The sequence below is a fragment of the Lissotriton helveticus genome, chromosome 1_1 (assembly GCF_964261635.1).
Source record: "Lissotriton helveticus chromosome 1_1, aLisHel1.1, whole genome shotgun sequence".
NCBI classification, from domain to species: Eukaryota; Metazoa; Chordata; class Amphibia; order Caudata; family Salamandridae; genus Lissotriton; species Lissotriton helveticus.
The window spans coordinates 641,451,293-641,477,145 of NC_136057.1; the positions used below are offsets into that span (position 1 = coordinate 641,451,293).

Consider the following 25,853-nt stretch of genomic DNA (forward strand, 5'->3'; position numbering starts at 1 on the left):
TGCTGACGTTGTCGCGGCTCGACCTTTAAGACCATCCGAGCCCTGCGGACGCTGTCGCGGCTCCTCACGACCTTCTCCCGATCGAGCCCTGCTGACCTCGGCGCGGCTCAAGGAGTACTCTGGTCCGGTTGGACCATCGAGAGCACCATCACGACCGAGCCGACTCGACGTGGGCGAAGCAGCCAGTGCGACCATCATCCCGTACCCCCCGGCTCGAGGATTGAGAGCTGTGCGTAGGGTCCGCCTCGTACTGTACCAGAGACTAAAAGACTGTCCCGCTTCCCCCTTTCCGCACCCTCTACGATTTTGTGGTCCCTTGACCACTGTGTATATAAGAGTGCTCCCTTCGTTATTTGTTTATATAAAGCTCTTGTTACTTCAACTCAACGGTGTGGTGTCTGTGCGTAGTATGGTGGGAGCTCAGTGGGTACGATCCTAGACCCGAAGTCCTCCCCGGTGAGGACCTCACGATAAGACTCGGCAAGTTCTGTGGGAGAGGTGGATCTTGGGGTACCCGGGTGAGCATAACCTGGCCCCCGGAGATCGCCCCTCTAACACATATGCATGCATGCTTCATCAGGTTTGTGTGCATGATTCCTCATGCACCAGTGGCGGTCAACAGAGATAAAGATTGGTGGGTGGGTTGAGGCAGGAGTGGAGGGAGTGGAGGGTGCAGGGGGACTTTGAGGGGGAGCGAGCAGGGAGTTTGATAATAAAAAGTAATAAAAGACTTACCTGTTGCTTCTGGCCGCCTTGCCATCCTCTGCTTCCAGTTCCTGATCCCAGCAGCCTCTGGGACAGCATCACAGACTCTCCATCCAATCTCCGTGCTGCTCTCAAGCATGAGTGCAGCGTGGGGATTGGCCTGAACGGGCTGGATTAATACTCACTCAGGCACAGTGAGTCTGTGCTGTTTCTCCAACCCAGCTGGGTTGGAGAAACCTAAGTTCACTTGTCAGTTTAGCCAACCTAAGGTGGCCGGCCAAACTGGCACACACACTTAAAAGTGCACCCTCCTCCCATGGCCCAACCATGCCACTTCCTGCACATGCTGACTCGGCCAGCAGCTGAAAGATCAAACGATAATAAAATATAGTTTTATTTCTCAGCTGCTGGCTCTGAGCCAGTGTGGCAACACTCCTCCGCCATTGTGTAACAGCTTCACACGCTTCACAACATATACATACTCATACATTGTAAAGTGTGCATGTGCATGAATCTTCAAGATTCCATTGATAGGAAACCCTTTCCAAGTTTGTCAAACATGTGCCTTGACAGACGAATTCACATGCTGTTGCAAACAAGCATTGACAAAGCCAGTATCTCTGATATGTATAGCCCTAACCTATTGACGTTGCCAGTTCTTGTAGAAATCTGGCTACCTACATAGATCTCAGCTGCAAGTATTACCTTTTCCAACACAGAGCTTAAGCAAGCTAGATAAACAAATAATGCACCCCCTGAACTCTACTTAAAAGGTAGGGCCTTTGAGGGTCTTCGTTTATTTACATAAAGCTTTGGAGGGATCCAATGTAATGGTCAAATGTTCTTTTTGTGTGTTTACCCAAAAATATTTTATAAATAATATGTGTTTACACACCGTTGAAAGCTTTTGACTTGTAGAATACAGCATAAGGTAATCATAGCATAATTCTTCAAAAGAATGCCTAGTATACATTTTTATGACATTAATACAGGCAAAACGAAATATCATATAAATGAAAGCTGTTACAAAAACTAGCCTTTAAACCTATTTTTCCAAATATAAAATAAAAGTGTACAGAGTCATCAGGCAATCACCATTGAAAAATATGACACCTATTTTTATGTAATCTGTTTATAAAAATTGCGTACACAAGTTTACACTTCCCCTTGTACATGAAACAGTTTCTGAATAGATAAAGTAATAAACAGGCTGTCTTCCAACATGAAGCGCATTTCTAGACGCTTTAGCTAAAGCTATAATTTACATATTGCCACAGGAGGCCAAGTCTGCATATCTTTGACAGGTCTTTGGAAAAAGCCGGATTTTTCACACAATACAATAAAAGCAAGCTCTAAATGGCACATAAAAGGCAAAGAAACAAAGATGCGTATTACAATAACAAAATAAATCTATGGCGTAGCATTTGGTCATCAATTTTCAATTTCTGAGCCATTATTGAGAGACAGGCCATGCCTATGTCCAAGATATGGCCACGTGTTGTTCACAGCACGCCGTCTCCTTCTAGCTGTCCTTTTGCACAGGGAACGCTCCTCGGTCTGAATTTGCTCTTCCAGCCTTTTGGTTAAATTAGATGTTGTAACGTTGGTAATGGTAGGATGGGTCGAGCCCATCATAGTGCCACTGGCGCCACTGCTCGACCTGCTCACGGGTCCTCTCTTGTTGTTCTGCAATGGAAGTATAATAGAAATGAAGGACAGACTATTCGGGCGTGTTGCACGAGGGACCCAACTATAATACTGCCCACTGAAGTACTTCTTTGAACCTATGGGACATTGGCCCTGCTCACTCAAGCTGCCCAATGCTACTGCCATTAGATAGCTTTGGAAGAGTTATTTACATTGCATGCTCTTCACACATTTCAGTCTTTTAAAGCACCAAACGAGGAGCCCCCTCATAATTTGTGTTGTTCTTTTTCACGTCACAAGTATAAAGCAAATCACTGCCCTAATTGTACATTTTGCCTACTTTTTCACAGGAATACACTCAGTAACAGGTTCCAATAGCAATGATCTTAAAATAGAAAATCACAAATAACTCTGCTAATCAAATATTACCAAATTGTTCATCGTGTGTTCTTTAACACCTCTTAACGATTTGGTTTACATCTTTTGCATTAATTCATTTGGAGTTTTTTCATTAATACGTAAACATGCGAAACCTTTCTGTCAGTCACCCAACATTTGCACCTCATATCCAATAGTAATATATACATTGATTGTGCACATGTACAGGTATTTCAGACCCACGACACCAGCTTAAAAATATTAAGTGGGGAAAAAACTTGTGGAGAATGTTTTCTGCCAAGTTGTTTTATGTTTTCTATTGGTTACGCATAAACTGGCACAGTAAGTGCCTGGTTTCCCAAATACAAACATATTCAAACCATCAATGTTTATTTAAATTGGTCTTATCAAGCCAAGGGCTTTCAGCTCTTTCTGTCTTTTCTTACAGAAGCGCAAACAAAGCAGGGGCTGTCTTTATCTGCTATGCAACTGCTGTGTGGGGAACAGAATTGGCAAACCAAGGACATTCAGCTTGACTGTCATCAAACTGGAAGTGCTGGGTATCTTCATTTTTAAGTCTCGCCTTTTCCATTCCGCAGGAATGGAAAATGGAGAGAATTCTAGTGGTCAAAATACTCGTCAAACCAAGGGTTTTTTGGTGCGGTGTTCTTCGAGTTCACATGGCCATAGGCACACGCTTTTGGGCCATAAACTTTCACGGCCATCTGTTCCCCAGCTCCAGCACCTCCCCTCTCTCTCCCCGCACACAGCCTTACTTGGATTTCTCCTCCCCCTCCCCAGCCAGCTTCCCCCAGGCCGTGTTCCCTCCCCTGCTACCCCATCCTCACTCATCCCTCGCACCCCCTCCTCGCTCATCAGGTCTGAAAATCTGCTTGCCTTCTGTCCCTTAATCTCCCCGTGACTCCCCCTCACCTCTCCCACTCCACTGCTTCAGGCCCCCACCTTGATTCACGGCTTCCAGCACGTTTCTTTTGCTCTTCTCTTCCGTTTCAGTGCCTGCCATTTATTGCCGCGTTATGCTTGTTTATTTTACCCGTAGTTTGTCTTCTGCCAGCCTCCTTTTCTCTTTGCTACCCTTTTCTATGTTTTTTAGGTCTCGCAGAGAGACCTATTGCAGTCAAACCAGAAAGCTGAGTTCACGATGCGGATTTGTAGAAGTGCACGTGCTCGTGAACGCGCTTCTATCCCCCTGCCTTGCTCTTCAAAGGCTCCCCTTACCGTTTGCTCCTGCCTCCCCGCCCACTGCTTCACACTTCACGGCCGCCAGGCCGTGGCTCGCATTTCTGCCCAGCCCAACCTCTTATTTACAACTGTTAGTCCTTTTGCGTTAGTTTAGAGCTGTATTTCATGCTTTCCCACTCTTAGACTGCCACTATCTTTATTTTACGAATGCACACACACACCTCCCCTTCACCCTCGCTTTTCCTCTCCCTGTATCTCTTACTCGCTTTCTTCATTTCCACTTAATCTCTCACATGCTTTTAACCTTTCTCTTTCACTCTCTTTTTACTCATTTTCAATCTCACTTTCTCAAAAACACTATCTTTCGTGGTCTTGCAAACCGCTCGCAATCCGCCTTAGACTCTTTCTCACGCCCACTGTCCCCCCCCACATCCACTCTGAGCCTTTCACCCCCACCTTTCTTTCTCCCACTCGCAGCCTTCTTGATCTCTGTGTCCATGCCTTTCTTCCTTCTCTCACTCATCGTTTTCCCGACCTTTCTCTGCTCTCTGTTTAAACCTGTTCGAATGGCACAATATATGTTTTAATTTTACTAAAAAACCATGATCTGCGCAGTTATTTGTTACAACACAGCTGTTTGGTTGACGCAATCGAACGATGTTTTCAGATAGGCACAATTGATGTCATGTGCGTCTAATGTTGTGTAATGTTCGTTTCATGGCAGCAGGGCTTTCTTTGCACTATAAAGTGCCACTCTCCTCCAAGATGACCTGGCCAGATTTGTAAACTTTCTTAGCCCTTTTCAAGTGCCATATTTGCACGTATTGGCTCATGTGCCGCCAGGCCGTGACTCGCATTTCTGCCCAGCCCAACGTCTTATTTACAACTGTTAGTCCTTTTGCGTTAGTTTAGAGCTGTATTTCATGCTTTCCCACTCTTAGACTGCCACTATCTTTATTTTACGAATGCACACACACACCTCCCCTTCACCCTCGCTTTTCCTCTCCCTGTATCTCTTACTCGCTTTCTTAATTTCCACTTAATCTCTCTCACATGCTTTTAACCTTTCTCTTTCACTCTCTTTCTTACTCATTTTCAATCTCACTTTCTCAAAAACACTATCTTTCGTGGCCTTGCAAACCGCTCGCACTCCGCCTTAGACTCTTTCTCACGCCCACTGTCCCCCCCCCCACATCCACTCTGAGCCTTTCACCCCCACCTTTCTCTCTCCCACTCGCAGCCTTCTTGATCTCTGTGTCCATGCCTTTCTTCCTTCTTTCACTCATCGTTTTCCCGACCTTTCTCTGCTCTCTGTTTAAACCTGTTCGAATGGCACAATATATGTTTTAATTTTACTAAAAAACCATGATCTGCGCAGTTATTTGTTACAACACAGCTGTTTGGTTGACGCAATCGAACGATGTTTTCAGATAGGCACAATTGATGTCATGTGCCTCTAATGTTGTGTAATGTTCGTTTCATGGCAGCAGGGCTTTCTTTGCACTATAAAGTGCCACTCTCCTCCAAGATGACCTAGCCAGATTTGTAAACTTTCTTAGCCCTTTTCAAGTGCCATATTTGCGCGTATTGGCTCATGTGCCGCCAGGCCGTGACTCGCATTTCTGCCCAGCCCAACCTCTTATTTACAACTGTTAGTCCTTTTGCGTTAGTTTAGAGCTGTATTTCATGCTTTCCCACACTTAGACTGCCACTATCTTTATTTTACGAATGCACACACACACCTCCCCTTCACCCTCGCTTTTCCTCTCCCTGTATCTCTTACTCGCTTTCTTCATTTCCACTTAATCTCTCTCACATGCTTTTAACCTTTCTCTTTCACTCTCTTTCTTACTCATTTTCAATCTCACTTTCTCAAAAACACTATCTTTCGTGGCCTTGCAAACCGCTCGCACTCCGCCTTAGACTCTTTCTCACGCCCACTGTCCCCCCCACATCCACTCTGAGCCTTTCACCCCCACCTTTCTCACTCCCACTCGCAGCCTTCTTGATCTCTGTGTCCATGCCTTTCTTCCTTCTCTCACTCATCGTTTTCCCGACCTTTCTCTGCTCTCTGTTTAAACCTGTTCGAATGGCACAATATATGTTTTAATTTTACTAAAAAACCATGATCTGCGCAGTTATTTGTTACAACACAGCTGTTTGGTTGATGCAATCGAACGATGTTTTCAGATAGGCAGAATTGATGTCATGTGCGTCTAATGTTGTGTAATGTTCGTTTCCTGGCAGCAGGGCTTTCTTTGCACTATAAAGTGCCACTCTCCTCCAAGATGACCTGGCCAGATTTGTAAACTTTCTTAGCCCTTTTCAAGTGCCATATTTGCACGTATTGGCTCATGTGCCGCCAGGCCGTGACTCGCATTTCTGCCCAGCCCAACCTCTTATTTACAACTGTTAGTCCTTTTGCGTTAGTTTAGAGCTGTATTTCATGCTTTCCCACTCTTTGACTGCCACTATCTTTATTTTACGAATGCACACACACACCTCCCGTTCACCCTCGCTTTTCCTCTCCCTGTATCTCTGACTCGCTTTCTTCATTTCCACTTAATCTCTCACATGCTTTTAACCTTTCTCTTTCACTCTCTTTCTTACACCACTCAGCACCACCACATTATCACTCAGCACCACCACATTATCACTCAGCACCACCAAGCATCACTCAGCACCACCACAGCACCACTCCGCACCACCACAGCATCCCTCAGCACCACCACAGCATCACTCAACACCACCACAGTATCACTCAGCACCACCACAGCATCACTCAGCACCACCACAGCATCCCTCAGCACCACCACAGCACCACTCAGCACCACCACAGCACCACTCAGCACCACTCAGCTCAACCACAGTATCACTCAGCGCAACCACAGCATCACCCAGCGCAAACACAGCATCACCCAGCGCAACCACAGCATCACTCAGTGCAACCACAGCATCACTCAGCACCACCACAGCATCACTGGTTCAAATATGTTCTCTCAATCTTTCAAGCTTTATTACAAATGTCACAAAAAATGTTAATATTTCACTTCTGTTCTTGGATTTTCGTCACTGAACATAATCTTCACAAAAGTAATTTACAAAAGTTTAAGCTATTGCCATTATAAATTACAATCACTTTTATTTAAGTATTAATTATTTAAAAAAATTAAAAGCCATTGTTATTTGTAATATCAATACATCTAAGTCACGTCAATACAAAACATGTGGCATTACAAATGCTAAAAGTGTCACGTTTGCTAAAGTTAAAAGTATTGGCATTGTAAATCACAAAACATAAATATAAAATGTCATTTACAAAACCAATAGCTCCAACTTTCCTACTGCGAGACCTATTGGCAACGCCAGTGCTTGTTTTATCTTATCATGCCTTCGTTCCTTCAATGGTGTCTTTTTTTATTTCTTTTTACCTTCTTCTTCTGTCGTGTGTTTCCTACTTGGACATTGGCTAACATAGGGAAAACGACAGACTATGCACGCTATAGACCGCTTTTGTTTTTCACACATTACCAAAGCATACGCTTGTTTTTTGTGTCGCACTCTATTTTCACATATAGTTGGCACACGTTTTTTGTTCTTTTCATGGGATTTAGTCTGCAAACTGACCTGTATGGTGGCCATCTAAATTAGTTGGGCGGACTTAGAGGTCAACCACAAACAGCCCGTCGGAGTGAGTAACCATTGGAGGGAAGGATAAAACTTCGGCCAGTTTTCAACTAGGGTCTGCCTGCCTTTAAATCGTGTGGGTGGACCATTATGTTGGCGGTAAGGTTACTCTGTTGCCATTGTGACAGAATATCCATCCCTATAAAATATAAATCAGTGCCTAACTCTTACTGGCGGCTTAAAGAAGCTGCACTTTAAAGATTCTTTTGTGTGGTCACTTCAACGTATGCAGCACTCTATCTTTACTGCTAGAATTCCCTTGGGAAAAAAGGCTAAAACAGAATCAAAACTTTTACTACATTGACCTAAGAAAATGGAATGTGTTGCCTGTTGAACTGTGACTTGATTTCATGGGCAAACTTAATGTACTACTTTTCTGAAAAATTGCTTGGATTAAATTAATGTATTTCATTTAACGATAGCAAACATTTCCTACTGCAAAAATGTGCATGGACTCTGAGTCAGAGAAAGTTCTGTATTTTGTTATGCTTCGCATTTTTTCATGGTGGTGAGAAAGTGATTGGCAGTATGCTCATCGTACAAATTGCCTTTGCTTTTGGTGGTCATTTGAACTGTTTTCTGCGCAATAGATTGGTTCTGTGAAGTGCTCTGTTGCATCTGGGCATGGTTCGGACATAAGGAAATATTCTAATAGAAAAAAGCTACTAGATCTATACACAGGCTACTTCAGCTTAAATCAGTTCAGAAACATGCCCCATATTGCAGTGAGCAGAGTCCAGAAGTGGTAAGGAGGCAGACTAGTGCTGTCTCTTCCCCAAAACAAAAGTTGTTAAAAAAACGATTTTCCCTTTCTGTGTTCACTGTCTTGCCTTTGGTTGTTACAGTTTAAAATTGTAGTGTTAACCTGCCTGTGATTGCATATTTTATCCTCTGATTTGTATTTTAATCTTGTGGTTTTTCCTGCCCATGATTGCTTCCATTTAACGTGTTAAATTGTGGGATTTGCAGTCCAAACTCTGTAGTTTATCCCTCTCATTCCTGGTAACAATTCAGTTTTCCCTCCAAATTTCTTCTTTGCTCTGTGCTAAGACCTGTATGTTAAAAGAGTGCACCCCCAGCCACCATTTTGTGGTGGTTGGGAGTGGCTTTTCACAAGCCAGTGAAACCAGCCTTCCTACATCCACCCCCCCCCCCATTAACAGGGATATTCTACATCAGAGGGTGCTTCTGTGAGCTCTTTGAACTATGTTTACTAGGGACTGTGCACTTTGGCCAGGAGAGAGAGTGAAGTTTTTTTCAAACAGTATTGTTAGATTTCAAGTTAGTGAGGCATTTACCTGCAGAAGTCCAAAGTGTGGATTGAGCCTGTCTGTCTCCTAGGAGATTCTGAACAGGAGAAGCAGCTCCCCAGCACCCACCCCCAAGCCAGCAGATCCAGGACTGGGGATTGGCTATTCAGCTACCAGACAACTCTGAGTCCTCCACTCACCCCTGCCCAGACCCCTTAAGGCTTTGCTGGGTACACCCCAAATCATTCTCCTCCATCTTGTGAGTTGCAGCCTAGCTGTGCCCCAGATTGCAGTGAGCAGAGTCCAGGAAGTGGTAGGCAGGCAGACTAGTGCTGTCTCTTCCCCAAAACAAAAGTTGTTAAAAAAACGATTTTCCCTTTCTGTGATTACTGTCTTTTCCTGTGGTTGTTACAGTTCAAAATTGTTGTTTTAACCTGCCTGTGATTGCATATTTTATCCTCTGTTTTGTGTTTTAATCTTGTGGTTTTTCCTGCCTATGATTGCTTCCATTTAACGTGTTGAATTGTGGGATTTGCAGTCCAAACTCTGTAGTTTATCCCTCTCATTCCTGGTGACAATTCAGTTTTCTCTCCAAATTTCTCATTTGCTCTGTGCTAAGAACTGTGTGTTAAAACAGAGTACCCCCAGCCACCATTTTGTGTTCACAAGTCAGTGAAACCAGCCCCTATGCCCCCCCCCCCCAGCAACAGGGATATTCTACATCAGAGGGTGCTTCTGTGAGCTGTTTAAACTGTTTACTAGGGACTGTGCACTTCGTTTTTTGGCCAGGAGAGGGAGTAACGTTTTATTCGACCAGTATTGTTAGATTTCAAGTTAGTGAGGCATTTACCTGCAGAAGTCCAAAGTGCAGATTGAGCCTATCTGTCTCCTAGGAGATTCAAAACAGGAGAAGCAGCTTCCAACTCCCTGGCCAGCAAACCTTGTCTGAGGACGCTGGGACCTTATATGGTCTGCTGGTGGTTGGTACATGTGTACACTGATTGATGGTTGTATCTGGTGTTTCTATTGGATTAGGGTTGGTGTCCTCATTGGTTGGGTATTTGAGGGTTGTGATTGGTTTCTGGGTCTGTGATTCAATCAATGTAGGGTTGGGACTAGGGCTAGGGTTAGGATTTCTATTGGAAGTAGGGACTAGGGCTTCTGGTGTGATTGGTTGCTGGACTAGTTGTGGGACTAAGAGTAGGGCTAGGCTTTCTATTGGAAGTAGGGACTAAGGCTTCCTGTGCCACTGGTTGCTTGGACTTGGGTTGGGACTACTGGTAGGGCTAGGACCTCTATTGGACGTGGAGATCAGGGTTTTCAAACTGATTGGGTGCTTGGACTAGGGCTAAGATTGGCTGTAAGGTCCTGGTCTCCTATTGGTTCTAGATTTTAGGGCTAGTGTTGTGATTGGATAGTGTTAGGGCAAGGGTTCCCATTGGCTGAAGGGGTCACCTGATTACTACGGCTATAAAAGGCCAGGGTTAGGGCGTCTCAGCCAAGGGCAGAGAGGACAAGGGCAGTTGCCTGTTTGAGCCTTTTAAGGGCGGAGAGGACAAGGGCAGTTGATTGTTTGAGCCTGTTCAAGACTGACCAGGACCAGGGCCAGAAATGCTGCCCAATATACTTACCTCCTTTATGTATCTATATACTTTCAATGTACTTATGGATCTATATATGTATCACTGTCTTCTAATTTAGCATTTCCAATGCACTACCTTATTTCTCAGTCTATACTTCGCTCAATATATCTTCTAGCCCAACCTTCTGACTCATCTCAAACTTCTTTCTACTACTCTTTCCAATGCACTACCCTATCTCTCATCCTATACACCTATCAATATATCCTCTACATCCACTCTCTCATTTATCCCAAACCCCATACCCCTACTATGATTCCCAAAATAACCCTTTCTAGACTCTCTCCTACTCTACCCCTCCTTGCATCATCTGACTTCTCTTTTACTATACCGATCCCCTAAAACAAACCTTTCTAAACTCTTTCCTCTTTTCTACCCCTCCCCAACCCCTTCTCGATCCAAATAACTGACTAACATATCCACCACTAAAATTACTTTCATATTTCGCCATACTAATTCAACACTAATCCTGATGGGTTCCAGAATAGCGTGCTACTTGCGCTTCAAAACCCCATCAGGGGTAGCAAGCACTATATAAATACAAACCTCTTTCCCTCTTCTATCCCGCCACCTACCCTGCTCTACCCAAATAACTGAATAACATATCCACTACTCAGATTACTTCATATTTTACTATACTATTTTTCAACACTAATCCTTTATGGGTTCCAGAGTGGCGGGCTACTCTCCAGAAAAGCGCTTCAACACCCATCAGGGGTAACAAGTGCTATATGAATGCAAACCTTTCCTCCCCTTTTATCCCTCCGCTATGCTTCGCACTCCAAATAACTGAATTGTTAATTCACCTCTAATCCTTTATGGGCTTCCTGAATACCGTGCGTCAACACCCCATCAGGGGTAACAAGCGCTATATAAATTCAAACCTTTTTCCTCCTCTATCCTTCTGCTATCATTCCAAATCCAAATAACTGACTAACCTATCCACCACTCAAAATGTACTTGCATGTTTCACTATACAAATTCAACACTAATCCTCTATGAGTCCCGGAGTAGCGTGCTACTCGCCGAAAAAGCGCTTCGGCGCCTCGTCAGGGGTAGTAAACGCAATATAAATGCAATTACAATACAATACAATACATAATCCATGTTTTTCTTCTCCATGGTTATTTCCGTTTCTCGCACCTTCCACCCAAATATGGTGTGCTAACCCATTCAAAGGACAATTGTTATGTCATTTAATATTCAACTACTTCGAGTCATATGGAAGCTAAAGATTTACTGTCTGTAAAATTTTTAACTATAGAGTATGGTTTGTATCAATATATTCCCTTTCTAAAATAATCTGAAATGTGAGGCATTTCTAAACTAACTTCAAGGACTCTAATTGTGCAAGCTGTGTAAGCTGCTACCAGCATCCCAACAACCACAAATATGCACTTATAGAAGAATTTTCATGCATGTTAAAACACGGTTGAGCGGTTTAAAGCTGGTCACAGTATAACTGGTGTGAAAACACTGACATACTTCTGGGGGTAGGCACTGCACTGAAATTCTTTTGGAAACTAGAAAAAGATTGCTGTTCTTAGATAAGCAATTATGGGTGATCAAGCACTAATCAATGCAAAATAGTTTTTATATGTGTTATAAAGAACCATAGCTGAATTCGAAACTATAACCCAACAAACAAAACTAGACAAGATAGTCAGGGATATAAAAAATTACGAGAAACTGAAAACCGATCCCTACCTGTCTGAAGACTACTATCAAGAAGAAAGTGCAATATTTACCAACAGAGGTGCCCACTACCTTGGCGTTCGGTGCCTTTCTTTGACGCTTCAATATCAGAGGGGTCTGACACTGAGCAACAGCCAGCCGCCTGGCTCTAGTTCTCTTGTAGCCACTGACCCTTCTTTTTTTAGAAAGAGGCAGACTGGGTCTAGGTCATACGGGATGAGGAGGCAACACAGGCTACAGAGGGGACAGAGACGGTGGCAGGGGCACGGGGGGGCTATTACCTTCTAGATGCACACACGGATAGGCAAACCTGCACACAGAGGTGCAAGTGGTAGAAGGTACAAATTCAATGATACCCAGTCTAGGATACGGCACCCATCTTTACTCTATCTAATCACATTTTAAATCCCCTGAATTGTCCGTGCGTAGTCATGGGTTTAGTTTTATACCCACCATGAGACATGATTTATTTTTTCCACTGAGATAAAAATGCAAAACTTTTTTTGTAAAATTACATTGAGTTCTTTTTTTTTTGCTGCTTATCCCTAAACAGGAGCAATGGGTGCAACTGGGCTATGACCTCCGACCAGTTTCTTTCCCATCACATGTGATCCTTGCATGGATCTTTGCTTTTGAAAAAGCACTAAGGGACATTAAATAAACTGCTACATTACAACATTTCACAGGAAGAGAATCAGGCCCCACACACCATGAACTGGGATGTAATTATTAGATCTGCAGACAAATGCGATAGATTGTATTACATTACACCCAGGCATATTGTGCAGAAGTCACTAGGAGAGTGTCTATGGATGAACACTACACTAGACTGAGAAGCTCCCAGAAGTCCAAGTACACATCAAGCAAACAACCAGCGAGGGTTTGAGAAAGGGGTTCCAAAGTGAACATGAATTCAGTTCCTCAATAAAAAAACATCAGAGAATACTGAAAACCCACAAAGATTTGATGAATCCATATTATCTGGCCGTGGTCCTATTCTGGAACCACTTTGTCAATATGTGGATTTATTTGTGAAACCATTTGTCCCTAGGACAAGGGCTTACATTAGGGATTGTGTGCACTTGGTACAACGCACTGAGGGCTTCCCCTGAGTCAGTAAATCACAGTTGTTAGTGACTCTGCATATCCAATCGCCCTCCACTAACATACGACAACATGAGGCTCTACAGCCCATTCTTTGGCTATTGGACACCAGGGAACACCTGGTTTTGTCCCTCTCTGCCGTCGTGGTTGAGTTGACGAAAATCTCATTAGCCTGCAAATATATTCAGTTTCAGGATGCCTTTTATTTCTAGAAAAATTGGTGCGACAATGGGTGGTGGCTTTGCTCATGCCTGACGAATCTGTTTAAGGACAGTTATGAACAGCAACACCTGTTTACTGACACTAATCCTTTTATTGACAATATCATCATGGGGTTAAAATACATTGATCATGGTTTTTTTTTTTTTATATTGCAAGACTTTATTGAAATTTCCAACACAGTACATATGTGCGCCTACAACCCTGAGGCCGGCTTAAAAGTTTTGCTTATGAACGTCACGCCTGCAGGCGTCCGGTTCATTTCCGGTCGTTTGTAATCTAAGGATCCGCCGACTTGCTGGGTCTCTAAAATCATTCTGTACACGGATGCAGTAACATCTTGCTTTTTGTATTTTATGTGAACAAAACTCAAATTGTGACTCAATAGTAACACATACGATATTTCGTCAGTTTATCGTTATCAACACTACCCTACTAAATGTCATACTTTCAAGCAATACGTGAGTCCAATTCCCCTCCCGACCGGGTCCTCCCCACTGCTCCTCATGTACCTTATATGGCATTCGTCTATCATACGTGTCACTGTCGGTACCCCCCAACAATCAATCAGCGCCCACCTCATCCTCAGAACTATCAATATCGTCTTCCAGTAGTGGTTCGCAGATGTCCCCTCTGTAAGTGTTCCATGGCTGCCATATTCCATTCCACTTGCGCGGGTTGGCTCTCACTTTATACACCGCCCTCTCTGTTACCATAAGTGTATCTATATTCCTGCCCCACTGCGTCAAGGTGGGGAGCTCCGCCGTCCCCCATTTTTGTGCAATGTCACGTTTGGCTGTCATGAGGCCTATTGTGGTCCATAGCCTACCATAATATGATAAGTCAGTAGGTCCCCACACATTTAACAGGCACATACGTGGGTCCAGTGTTAGTGAGGTTTCTAATGTTTGTGCGATGGTGCGGATTACCCGCTGCCAGTATCCCATGAGGCCCGTGCAACCCCAAAGTGTGTGTATGAAAGTGCCTTCTTCACCGCACCCCCTAAGACAATATGGATGATCTGCCCTCTGTTTGATCATGTTTTTTATTTAGAATTATAATGAAGGTTCACTGAAATCCTTTTTTTCACTGGGTGAATCGTCAACCTAAGGGCATACAGTTCAGTATAACCCACAACATATAGACCAACTCTAAAGAACTCACTGTCAAAGTCGGTGACAATAGGCTCTTTACCACTTTTTTCCGTAACCTACGGAAAGGAATTCATTACTGTCTACTCAAGTCACCATTTTAGGAGTTTGAGAGATAATCTCCTGTTCAGGTAAGTTTAAAAGTTAAGTAGGAACTGTACCATGAAAACGAATTACTTTATAGAATCAGCTCAGTTGATTGAGAAATTGTCTGAACAAGGGTATCACATCACACTGCTTAAACAATCTGGAAAACGGGCCTGATTCACTGACAGAGAACATCTTTTGGTCCCATAACTAAGAAAAAGTACTGATCAACGTCTGACTTTTGTTAGTAATGTTAGCCTAATGATGGACGATTAGGATATTGTTAAAGGGATCTCTAATTAAGGAGAAGGCCTGTTTTATCACACAACAATTTTTAACACAGATTTTTTTGTTGTTTTTGGCCCCCAACTGTTAGCTGTTTTCAGCAACTTGCTGTGCAGTACCTATTCTGGCTTGTGCCCTTATTGAGCCTATTAAGATGCTTGTGCATATTCATGCTAGACCTCGTCAGTGTCTTAGAGGACATAGATGCGCTAAGGGTGAGTAGCCTTTGGGATCTCCATAGTGTACTATGCAGATAACACCCAGCTGGTTGTCTCTTTTACTCCAGACTCGGATCCCTTAACATCCACTCTTGGACCCTGCCTGCTCCCCCAGACCTCGAGGCAGGTGGTGGTTCAGGCACTCGTTCTTTGCCATTTAGATTATGACAATTCACTCTTCCTGCAGTCTCCTAAAAGTGTCACCCAGGATCACAAGTTGTGCAAAATGAGGCTGCACGCACATTACTTGGAATTCCTAGATCCTAGTCAGTCTGGCATGATTTGAGAGATTTCACTGGCTCCACACTGCCCCAAGAATAGAATTCAAGGAATTGTGTGTCTCCCACTGGGCGATACAGGGGCAAGTCTCGTATATCCTACGTCAGTTTGTTGCCCACCATATCCCCAATAGATCACTTCAATCATCGAGCCCTCACCTGGCTACCGTCCCCGTTATTAAAAGAGCTAGAAGTGGTGGACGGTCCTTTAGTTTCAATACAGCTAAGCTTTGGAATTCTCTTCCCCTGGCCATCCGACAATGAGTTTCGTTTTCGGAAAGCTCTTAAAACCTGGCTCTTCACATAAACATATGGCCTGATTACTAGTTTGGCCAGTGGGAGCGGGGATGCATGCCACTGCCCTGCTCCCACACAGCCAAACACGGCCCCCGGCTGCCTGCCAGATTAGGAGTTTTCTCCTGCTCTGGGGGGCAGCCCTTTGGCGTTCCCACAGAAGTGCCTTTCAAAATGGCACCGCAATGGGAACGCCAAAGCCCGCTCCTGCATGGCGTGGACTATAAAGTCCATGCTGTGCATGAAATGGGAGGGGGGGTGCATGCACACAGAGGGGCACACCATGTGCCCCAGCATGTATCCCATGGGCCATGAGGCACCATAGGCCCATGTAGGTCCCCCTTTGTTTCCTCACCACCACCCTAAAAAATGCGGTCTCACCATTGTGTTTAGGGTCGCAGTGACTAAAGTACCACTGCCAAGCATACTGCTGCCTCAAGACTGCCTAACCAGCACCAGGGATCATGGATCCCTGGCGGCTACGGTGGTTCCCTCACTGTCCGACCGCCATACTCCTAATACGGCGTTCGGACCATTGGTGCAGTGGTCCCCGACCGCCACCACAGGTTCGGTAGTCCATAATCAGGCCATTAGTCTCTAAGGAACCTGCCTCTTTCTGTATGGTGCCACCTCTCCCTAACTAACACTGGGATGTCTCAGTGTCGCCATGCGCTTTACAAATCTTATAGTAAAGTATAGTATTATGTGTTTATAATTCTAAAACAAGAGCAATTGTTTTATCATAGACTTATGAGCTTAATTATTGTTCTTTGCTATGTGTTGCTAGCTATTCTTTTGTCCTGAGGAAGACCGGTTCTAAATTATATTGTGGGTCGAGACATCAATGAGTTTTGCTTGGTGACACATGAATTGCAGATAATATGTCCTTGAACTATTAATTGAGACATAATTGTCATCAATGTGTATACATGTTCCTGGGCAGCCATGCGTTCTTCATTGTTCATTTGCAATGCATATTCATTTGGAGCACCTATTATCAAAGTGTTTTGTTAGTTATTAATATTGTCTTGCCCTTACTACATGTCCTTTTCAGCATACAATATTCTCTTCGTTTACTTATTTAATTGAAGAGTTGATATAGCACTTAGTAAGGCTCCCTAATGTATTAGTGTGACTAAATGAATCCGAAAGAACACATTGCATATTGATACTTATGATCCCTGTCTGAAAATCTTTCAGTGTCACACAGATTTGTCTGGTTACCTAAAACAGGAAATGTAATGGGGGGAGGGAGGAGTAGGTAAAGTATCCCCGCCATTTAAATAGAAGTCACCATATTTTCATAGGAGCCTTATTTCATTAAAGATTATTATCAGGCGCCAAACATGGCACTCACAGACTACTTTAGAGTGCAACAAGTTAGAGGAAGAAAGGCTAAGCAAAGATAGACGAGAAAGAGTGCTGGACGAGGAGCGGCCCACAGGTGCCTGCTTATTTCACTGAGATTCCTGGTGCTGAAACTTTCCTTAATTAGTCCCTGTACCAGGATTGAGTTTGGATCGTTTCAAGAATAGTAGGTGCGGTACTTTTATTCTTGCTTTAGTTTAGATTCCTGTCTGCTTGTAATCTTTAAGAAGACCGAGCCTAAGAGAGTGGCTTTTGGATTTCTCCAGAATTGCAGTGGTTCTGTTCCCCCCTCAAGGGTTGGGGTTAGCTTTTTGAAAGCTTCTGTGCCTCAAAGCCTTGGTTTTTTTCCACCATTAACTTCACAATTCAATGAAAGAGACTGTGAGTCCTTACTGCTGATTTCCGAATGGGGGCTAGCTTTGGTGGAGAATCGGTTTACTTGGACATTTTGGACTTTGAGACCCCTTACAGTTTGTGAGCTGTAGAGAGCACTTAAAGGCCACTCTTGGCACAACTGGTGCCCAGTGTAATGCTTCTATAAAAGGCAAAATGTACTCCGTTTCCTTAAGGCCTTGGATGCATCTTGGTGCATGGATGTTGACCAACTGAAGTTGGTTCTTCTTGGAGAAGCCTATGTAGATTCTGATACAGCTGTCCAGACGTGGTGACATCACGTGATGATCTAGTAGTATACAGTCTTGTGGGTGATCACCAGCTGGCTGTCTCACCAGTTCCTTCTACGAGTTTGTCTATCATTGAGGTGTCTGTTCATCTTAACAACTGAAGCCCAGCTGCCTGTCCCGAAGTAGGGTTATTTATTTTCCTGCAGCATTTGAATTGGCTGTAAACCTACCTTCGAGGGTTGAGAAAGATCAATCAGTGCTTGGACTGAGTATGCATATTTGCAGCCAGGTATCTTACCTGTAGACTGTTCTTTTTTTGTTTGTGTTTGTTCAATAAGCCATGGTGTGGTGATGCATTCGTGAATTTAGTTTAATAAAGCCACACTTTTTGTATGAGGCTCGCTCATTGGTGCACAGGTTCAAAGGCTTGTTTGAAGGTTTAATTAGAGAGGGTTTCATCCATGCCACTCACTCCTGTGCATTCATTCATCCACACCCAGTAATTCATCCAGATATGCATTTAAATCCATCAATATATCTACTTACCAGCTTTCATCCATCTCGCCTTAATGAGGCGACAGATCCATCCATCTGTCCATCCTTATACACACGTATCCATTCTTCAGTGTGGTCTGTGTGTGTGTGTCGTCTTGAGTGTGTTATCTGCATGTGCACCCAAATAATAATACCCCAGTGAAGGGCTCATCATTACAACAAAATATGTCTGCACTTCAAGTTATGGCCAGGCCTCTGTGTCAATACTTGTTTCTAAGTGCACCGAATGCCCGAGGAGCTCAGTGGATAGCTTTATCTTTTTGCAAAGGCTTCCAATAAGTGTTCAGACTCGCTCACTGACCCCTAGGGAATGCGAACTCTCTCACCTGCCCTGTTTCAACTACATCTCTCAGTGTGTGTTCCTTCAAGAAGTAACGGGATGAGGTAGCAGTCACGGAATGGTAATCCGGTACCTGAGTATCTCGTAGAGATATGATACACAGGCATCACTTTCTTGATTTAATTCCTGATGTAGGAATGTTTCTTTATGCTCCGGGGCTTTCATATACAGGAGCGCAGCTGTTTTCGCTGCTTCACTTTACACCAAGAAGTTACAAAATAGAAACACGAAGTAACAGGTATTTGCAATGAAAAGGTCTCACAATTGCGAGATTTTGAGCTATTGGCTTTGTGCCTTCCGGTTCTCTTAATCGCCTTGGCACCGCTAACACCCAAACTAATAGCAGTCACAAAAACATGGGCACACCCTTAAGATTCCACCCCGCATGAGTCCAACACCAGGTGTAAAATCGTAGTTTTGAGCAAAACTGACCAACGCTCCTCAAAATATATAACTGTTCCTCCTCCTATCTTCCTTCCCCGTTTATGTTTTTCCAGAGGTTTTCATACACAACAGTAAAGAAGAATTAGGAAACACAAGAAGTGCCACGCTCCCTGGACCAGTATACCAGTATAAGATACACAATGGCACTTATGTAGTATGGGTAATCTCTTTAATTTCTTTATAAACACTCGAGCGCTTTGTTCTTTTTTTAAAAAAAAAGAATCCTGCATCACCACTAGACTAATTTGCCCCTTTCCCACCACAGAGTCCTACACAGAATCTCCAAGCCCTGAGGAAGACCTTCCGAAAACCCTCACGGTCTCCACACGAAGGTCAAAACCATCGGCACCCCCCACACTGAGGCCAAGGGTTTCCCTATTTGGAACTGTACAGATCCTAAAAAGATTTCTACCTAAGCTGGATTTAGACAGCTTAGTCTTGGACTTTGACAGTTTCTCCCTGATCTCATCACTTTGGACCTAGGAATTACCACAGTATAGAGGTCTAATAAACTAATAAGACCCGATACTTTGTAAATATAGTAGGACTATCCAAGTCAATCAGATGAAGATGTATTAATTTTATGTAATGTTTGTCATGTCCCATTGTCATTGTATATAGAATTTTATGTATATTGTTTGTTGAAAAACTAATTGTCATGTTTGTATAACAGTTTCTCTGTTGTTAAAAGAAAAAATAAGCAAATACATCACTTTTTATAAGTTGAATCTTGAGTTTTGGTTTTTAAACCAACGACTGTATGATGGCTCCAACCTTTTTCACAGATAATCTAAAATGTATTAAATGTAGTTGAATTAATTAAAAGTTACCTGCAGGTGTAAAAAAAAGTCCTGTACCAATGCTCCTACAGACACTTGTAAATAGTAAAGATGGTACCAGTTCCTAAAAGAGTAAATGAAATGCAGCCGATTATGATTGCAAGAAAGAGTAAGGTGTCTCCGAAGATAAGGAATGAGTGTGTCAAAGAAGGGAGTGGTACTCCTGTGTGTGTTGTGCCCTCACACACCCTTGCGAGTGTAAAGCGTCATCATTGGGCACTGTTCCTCGTGGGGGTGGCGCTGCAGTCCCTCACAGGCCCTCAAAGAGGGCACTTTGATGGAGATCTTTTAGGAGTTGCCGCAGTTGTGGATGTGGGTGTGTGGGCCAAGTGATGAAGGTGAGTGAAAATAAAATAACCCGTTGGTACCCTAATGTATTTATTAAAGGATCCTCAGGGTTAAGCTAAAATCGAAACGGGGATGGAGATGCTCTTTATGCAGATAGAGAGGGGAAACAAACAAATAGAGTCCCACTTCTCTCAACCCGAGTGACAATGTGGTGTCTATAAGTGAAAGGTCGACATGTATCGCGCTTCTAATCGGTCCCTAATGGATCCCAGAGCGCTTCATCAGGACTGTGAAAATACATATAAGAAGGGAGGATTAGGGAAAAAGGTACCCTATATTCCTACCATGCCTTCAATGAGGATTTTTGTGGTATTGGAAAAACACAGCTTATTCGTGTGCTCTAGTTCAAACCCTTTCCTGAACAGAATAAGGCTCCGCGGCGGATTGCGGTCTGGAGTGGGGGGAGAGAGAGTTGACAACCGCCAACCAGATCCTGGGGACCAAACAGCCTGCCCAGTCCGCCGGTGGACTGGGCAGGCTGCTAGGTGTTAGGAATATAGGGTGCCTTTTTCCCTAGTCCTCCCTTCCTATATGTATTTTCACACCCCAGGGCCGACCAAACAGTCAGGGTACTCAGAGTGGTGCAAGCCACTCCTCCCTGACCCACCCACCCACCCGCCCGCGTCCAACCAGGCATATCCTCCCGCCCGCCCCAAATCAGGCAGAAAATAAAATGGTATTTAGAATACCATTTTATTTTCTGCTTCTCTCACTGCAAGAAAGCAGTGGGTCGGCGCTCCTCTGCCCTAATGGAGGAGTCGCACCTGGGCATGGTGCGCTGAATGTTGCAGGAAAGTATTGCGTGCCTGCAGTAGGAGAAACCATTAAAGAAAATAGTGCTTACAGAGTAAAAGAAGACAAACCCTGTAACAACTGAAGAGGAGGTTACAAATGAAGACAAGGCAGTACTAAGGAGGGATTAACAAGTCTATTAACCAATCAGAAGCCTGCATTTACGAAGGAAAATGACACAAGCCAATGACAAAATTGGGCGGGGCTTCAAGTCCATACTCCAATACAGCATGGCTCGCAGAGCAGCGCACGCGCTGCCCAGGCTCAACCTAAAAAAAACACATGGCAGAGCAGAGTGGAGCAAAAATAGGTTTAATATAAGAAGGAAGGACAATCCTGATCTTCAAGAATCTGAACAAAGAGCCAATTATGGTTCTAGTGCTTCTTGATAAAATGGCTGTTTACGTGGGTTATTGTCCAGGTTGTGAACAGTTGATGGTGGTCTTGGTGGGTTTGCAGTTAGGAACATGAGGCATTCCAAACGGTACCCCCGTGAGAGCTTGCGCGTTACTTCCATACCTATTCCTTCATTTATTTTTTGATTTTGTTAACCCCTTGGCTGCTGGGGTCATTCCCCTGCTGTGCTGGGGAGGGGGGGGGGGCACAGCGCCCCAGTGCTCATGACGAGCTGAGCTCGTCATGAGCCACGGTGCTCGTGTGCTCATGACGATCTGAGCTCGTCATGACCACACCCGTTTGTGTAGAACGTTCGCACAGCAGGGGAATTTCCCCTGTGTGCGAGCGTTCTAACGGTCATGGCGAGCTCAGCTCGTCATGAGCACACGAGAACCGTGGCTCATGACGAGCTCAGCTCGTCATGAGCGTTGGAGGGGTTAAACAAAAGCAGAATCCAATCGTATGCAAGCACACAATGACAATATCAACAAAGCGTGATAGAGAAGATATGCTCCCACTGCTGAGGAAAGTGACATGGTTTCCAAAGAACCTTTCATCAACATGCTTTAAAGTGACTCAGCTAGTACTTTACAAAACATGTAAAAAGTAAATGTTTACATATGAAACGTGTTGATTAATGAACAACACGTCATAACAATAAATCGTGTGAGAAAATATCCACTTGAGAGGAGTAATCACAGAGGAATGTTGCACATCTACAAGTTTAAGTACAATATGTGAGAACTTGAATTGACTATTTGGGGCTTGATACAAAGATAATGCTGTCCCTTTATGTATTTTCATGGTTCTTTCAGTGGGAGGCCCTTCAGCCAGTCGCTGTGTCTGAGCCTCCAAGGTCCTTCTGACTTTTAGCTACCTTCAGTGTAAGCCCCCCAAATCGTCGATGTGTTATGGGAACCTGAGGTGAATGTCTGATCATATAGGTCACAGGAAAAGGGGGAATATCTACCTGATCATATTATTTACACTGAGCAAAGCCTTTACCTACAAATACCGAGTCTCAGACCTGCAAAGAAGCCTTCATTATCAGTAAAACAACCAAGACACTCCAGATACTGGAGACAACTACATGGATAATCTTGGGAGTACAGCAGTGGTGGTGTGGAAAATTAAACTGATTTAGCTTGTAGAGACATGCCTTTTGAGACCACTCACGAACTACCACTTGTCAATTAGGTTCAGAACCCAGATGACCCTCCAATCTACTTCTGGGAATGCTGTACGGATGGGAGCCACCTCTCATGCCAGTTTGTACACATAAGTTTTAGTATGAAAAATGAGGTGACCTTACAGGCATCAAACTGTTTTGGGAAATAATCCTGGAATAATCAATGGCTAGTCTGACTCATAAATGTATGAAATCAACAAATCTAGAGTGCTATCCTCACCGTTACATTTAAATTGCTTTATCGTTAAAAAAGTATCATCGATCAACAGATCACTCTAGCATAGGATTTCATCAGGTGTTGGTGTATTTTGAGGCCAGAATATCTCAGAGGAGGATGGTCGTTAATTCAATATGCCCAGTAGTATTTTAATTGAATACTGAATAGCCCAAATGCTAGTCAATAATATACTGGTATTTAGCGGCAAATAAGTTACGCTATTATGTAAGAACAGGGCACAAGAGAATGAGGCAATCCGTTCAACACTTTCAGAAGCAGATATGGAATCCCTTCCGGATAGGAAAACCAGTACTTAGCACACATTCTGCTAAAGTAGCCAGGCACCAGATCCCCTGATCCAGAGTCTTCAGTTCCCCCAGCTCATACGGTATAAACTGTGTTTATCAGCTGGCGCCGGCCAATTGACACAGGCCTGTTTTTAGATCACGCCTAGCGAACGCAGCGCATGCGCTGCTTTGCCTTGGCGAGACTATTGATGTGGGTTTGGTGAGCGAAGGGAGACAAACCATGTGCGCGCACGGACAGGCCATGTGCACGCGCATGGCGTCTCCTCTCTGGCTCTCACGCTCCCACCGCACACTTAGCATGTGCGCGCCCGAACAGGCGATAAATTTGCGCCTGGCGTCTCCCGCTTTCGGGGCGTCTGAGCAGAACGCTTCCACTCTCCCGGCATCAGCTTGTTTAATTCTGCCTCCTTCTACAAACTGGAGAACTTCGGGGAGTTAATGTTCGTGAATGAATGGTTTGTAAGCATGTGTCGTGTTAACTCAGTTCTATCGCATGCTATGTATTGCTAAGGGTGAAGCAGTGTCTGTCCGACTAACCGGGCACCCGGGCCTCAGTGTGCACACACAGCGCCTAGAAACGGACGAGGAGTTCATTGTGACTCTGGACCTCGGTTGCAGGTACAAAACACACTATGAGCACAGCACATATAAGGTGTCGAAGATCACGACGTGTGCTGGAAGCACTGCGAGAGCACGGTGCATAAGGAGCTCCATGTGAACGGGAAGTTCAGTGTATTCTCTCAGCGCGTACAATCATTACGGCGCGCTCAGTGTGAACGTGGCGTTCAGTGAGCAAGCTCGGCTCATACAAGATGCACAGAGACCTCAGTGAGCACAGCGAGTCCAGCATGTGAAAGGTGCTCGCTGAGCACGGTGGGCATAGGGTCAGCAATGTGCACCGGGATGTTAGTGTGAGCGGAGATCTCATTTTGCGTAGAAGGGCGCGTGCCCTCTTTTACGCAGGCGGGCGGCTCAGGATGGCAGGAGATGGACCCGGTAGGCGGAATGAGGGCTACTGGAGGTTAATAAGTATCAGGGGCAGGCTTTATGGCAGGGAGCAGAGAAAGGGCCCGGGGTCCAGAAACATGAGTCAGTTAAAAGGCCCTGAGGAAAGTAGAGGCACCAGGGACAAGGGCTCGACAACACGGTACAGGGGCATGCCTCGGGCGAGGCTTGGAGCACAGGATGGGCCCAGGGACCGGCTCCTGTATCCGGAATCATGGAGAAGGCAGAGAAAATACGACCAGGGCCATAGCTCACGGATTGGGGCCCATGGGCAGAAATCACTGGATGGTGTTTATCGGCAAGGCTAATCACAGGGCTGGCAGAAGGGGCCCACAGGCAGACATTCTGAGCAGAGTTGACAAAAAAAGATCGCCGCCTCGCGGGCAGCGCTCAGGAGCAGGCCTCAGGAACGGGCCTCGGGGCTCAGAGGCAGGGCGCAGAGACAGGGCTCAGGAGCAGGCCCCGGGAATGGGCCTCGGGGCTCAGATGCAGGGCTCAGGGGCAAACCTTAGGCAAAGGGCCTCAGGGCCAGAGTTTGGAGGCAGCGCTCAGGAGCAGGCCTTAGGGAAAGGACTCGTGTGCTTTGTTCGGGTGCAGGCCTCTGGTACAAGCTGAGGCGCAGGTCTCAGGAGCAGAACTTAGAGGTAGGGATCACAGGCTTGGCTCAGGAGCAGAGTTCAGGTGTAGGCCCCTTGGGCAGGAATCACTGGATGGTGTTTGTTTGCAAGACTCATTAAAGGGCTGATCTATAGAGCCCACAAGCAGGCATTCTGGGCAGAGCCGAGAAACCGAGATTAGGGCCTTACGGGCAGGGTTCAGTGGCAGCCTTACAGAGCAGGCCTCTCAGGGGCGAGACTCAGGAAAAGGGCTATGGGCTTGGCTCAGTTGGAAGGCCCATGGACAGGCCTTAGGGACACAGGACTGGAAAAGGCCTCAGGGACAATGTTCAGGAGCAGGCCTTAGAGGCATGTCTGAGTGATAGAGCTCCTGGGCTTGCCTCAGGGACACAGCCCAGGAGCAGGCCTCAGGGGCCGAAATCAGGCAGGGGGTCTCAGGGAGAGGACCCGTGATGAGCAAGGCTGACACACCCACAAGCAGGGCAAGGGCCTGATCCTCACACTTCCTGACCAGGCTGGCCATTAGGGGTAGAAGTGTGCACTTCTCACCCTCACCCACAATATGCATGATATCAGTGTGCTGGAGGTTGGTCTAGCCCTGTTGTCCTGGCGTATTTTCATATGCTAGATTTGCAAAAGCCAGTGGGGATTCATGTGGACCAATAACATATATTATTATTTGGCCCAGGTGTACTGAATAACACGGATTCAGTCTTTATTGTAACAGCTCAAATGCCACATTTCATTTTTTTACCGTACTCCAGCATAACTGAGTAGTACACGCATTTGCAATGCAATAGGTTGCGCATTTACACAAGTTTAAGCTATTGGCATTGTAAATGACACTGCCTTTTATTTATGTTTTGAAAACAAAAATAAAAGGCATTGTTATTTGCAATGTCAATAGCTCAAACTTTCGTAAATGCGAGACCTAATGCATTGTAAATGCTTGTTTATTCTCCCTCTCACCT

The 25,853-nt window shown here is 44.8% G+C and overlaps 1 protein-coding gene across 1 annotated transcript in view; it reads right to left on the bottom strand.

Annotated features, from left to right (window-relative positions):
- Positions 1 to 1,471: 1,471 nt before the first annotated feature.
- Positions 1,472 to 25,853, bottom strand: part of UCMA (upper zone of growth plate and cartilage matrix associated) — a 78,484-nt gene continuing 54,102 nt past the window's right edge. Inside the window, exon 5 of the mRNA XM_078654906.1 lies at positions 1,472 to 2,391. Within this exon, the coding sequence (XP_078511032.1) occupies positions 2,294 to 2,391 (98 nt within the window). The 3' untranslated portion in view covers positions 1,472 to 2,293. The remainder of the gene's footprint in view (positions 2,392 to 25,853) is intronic.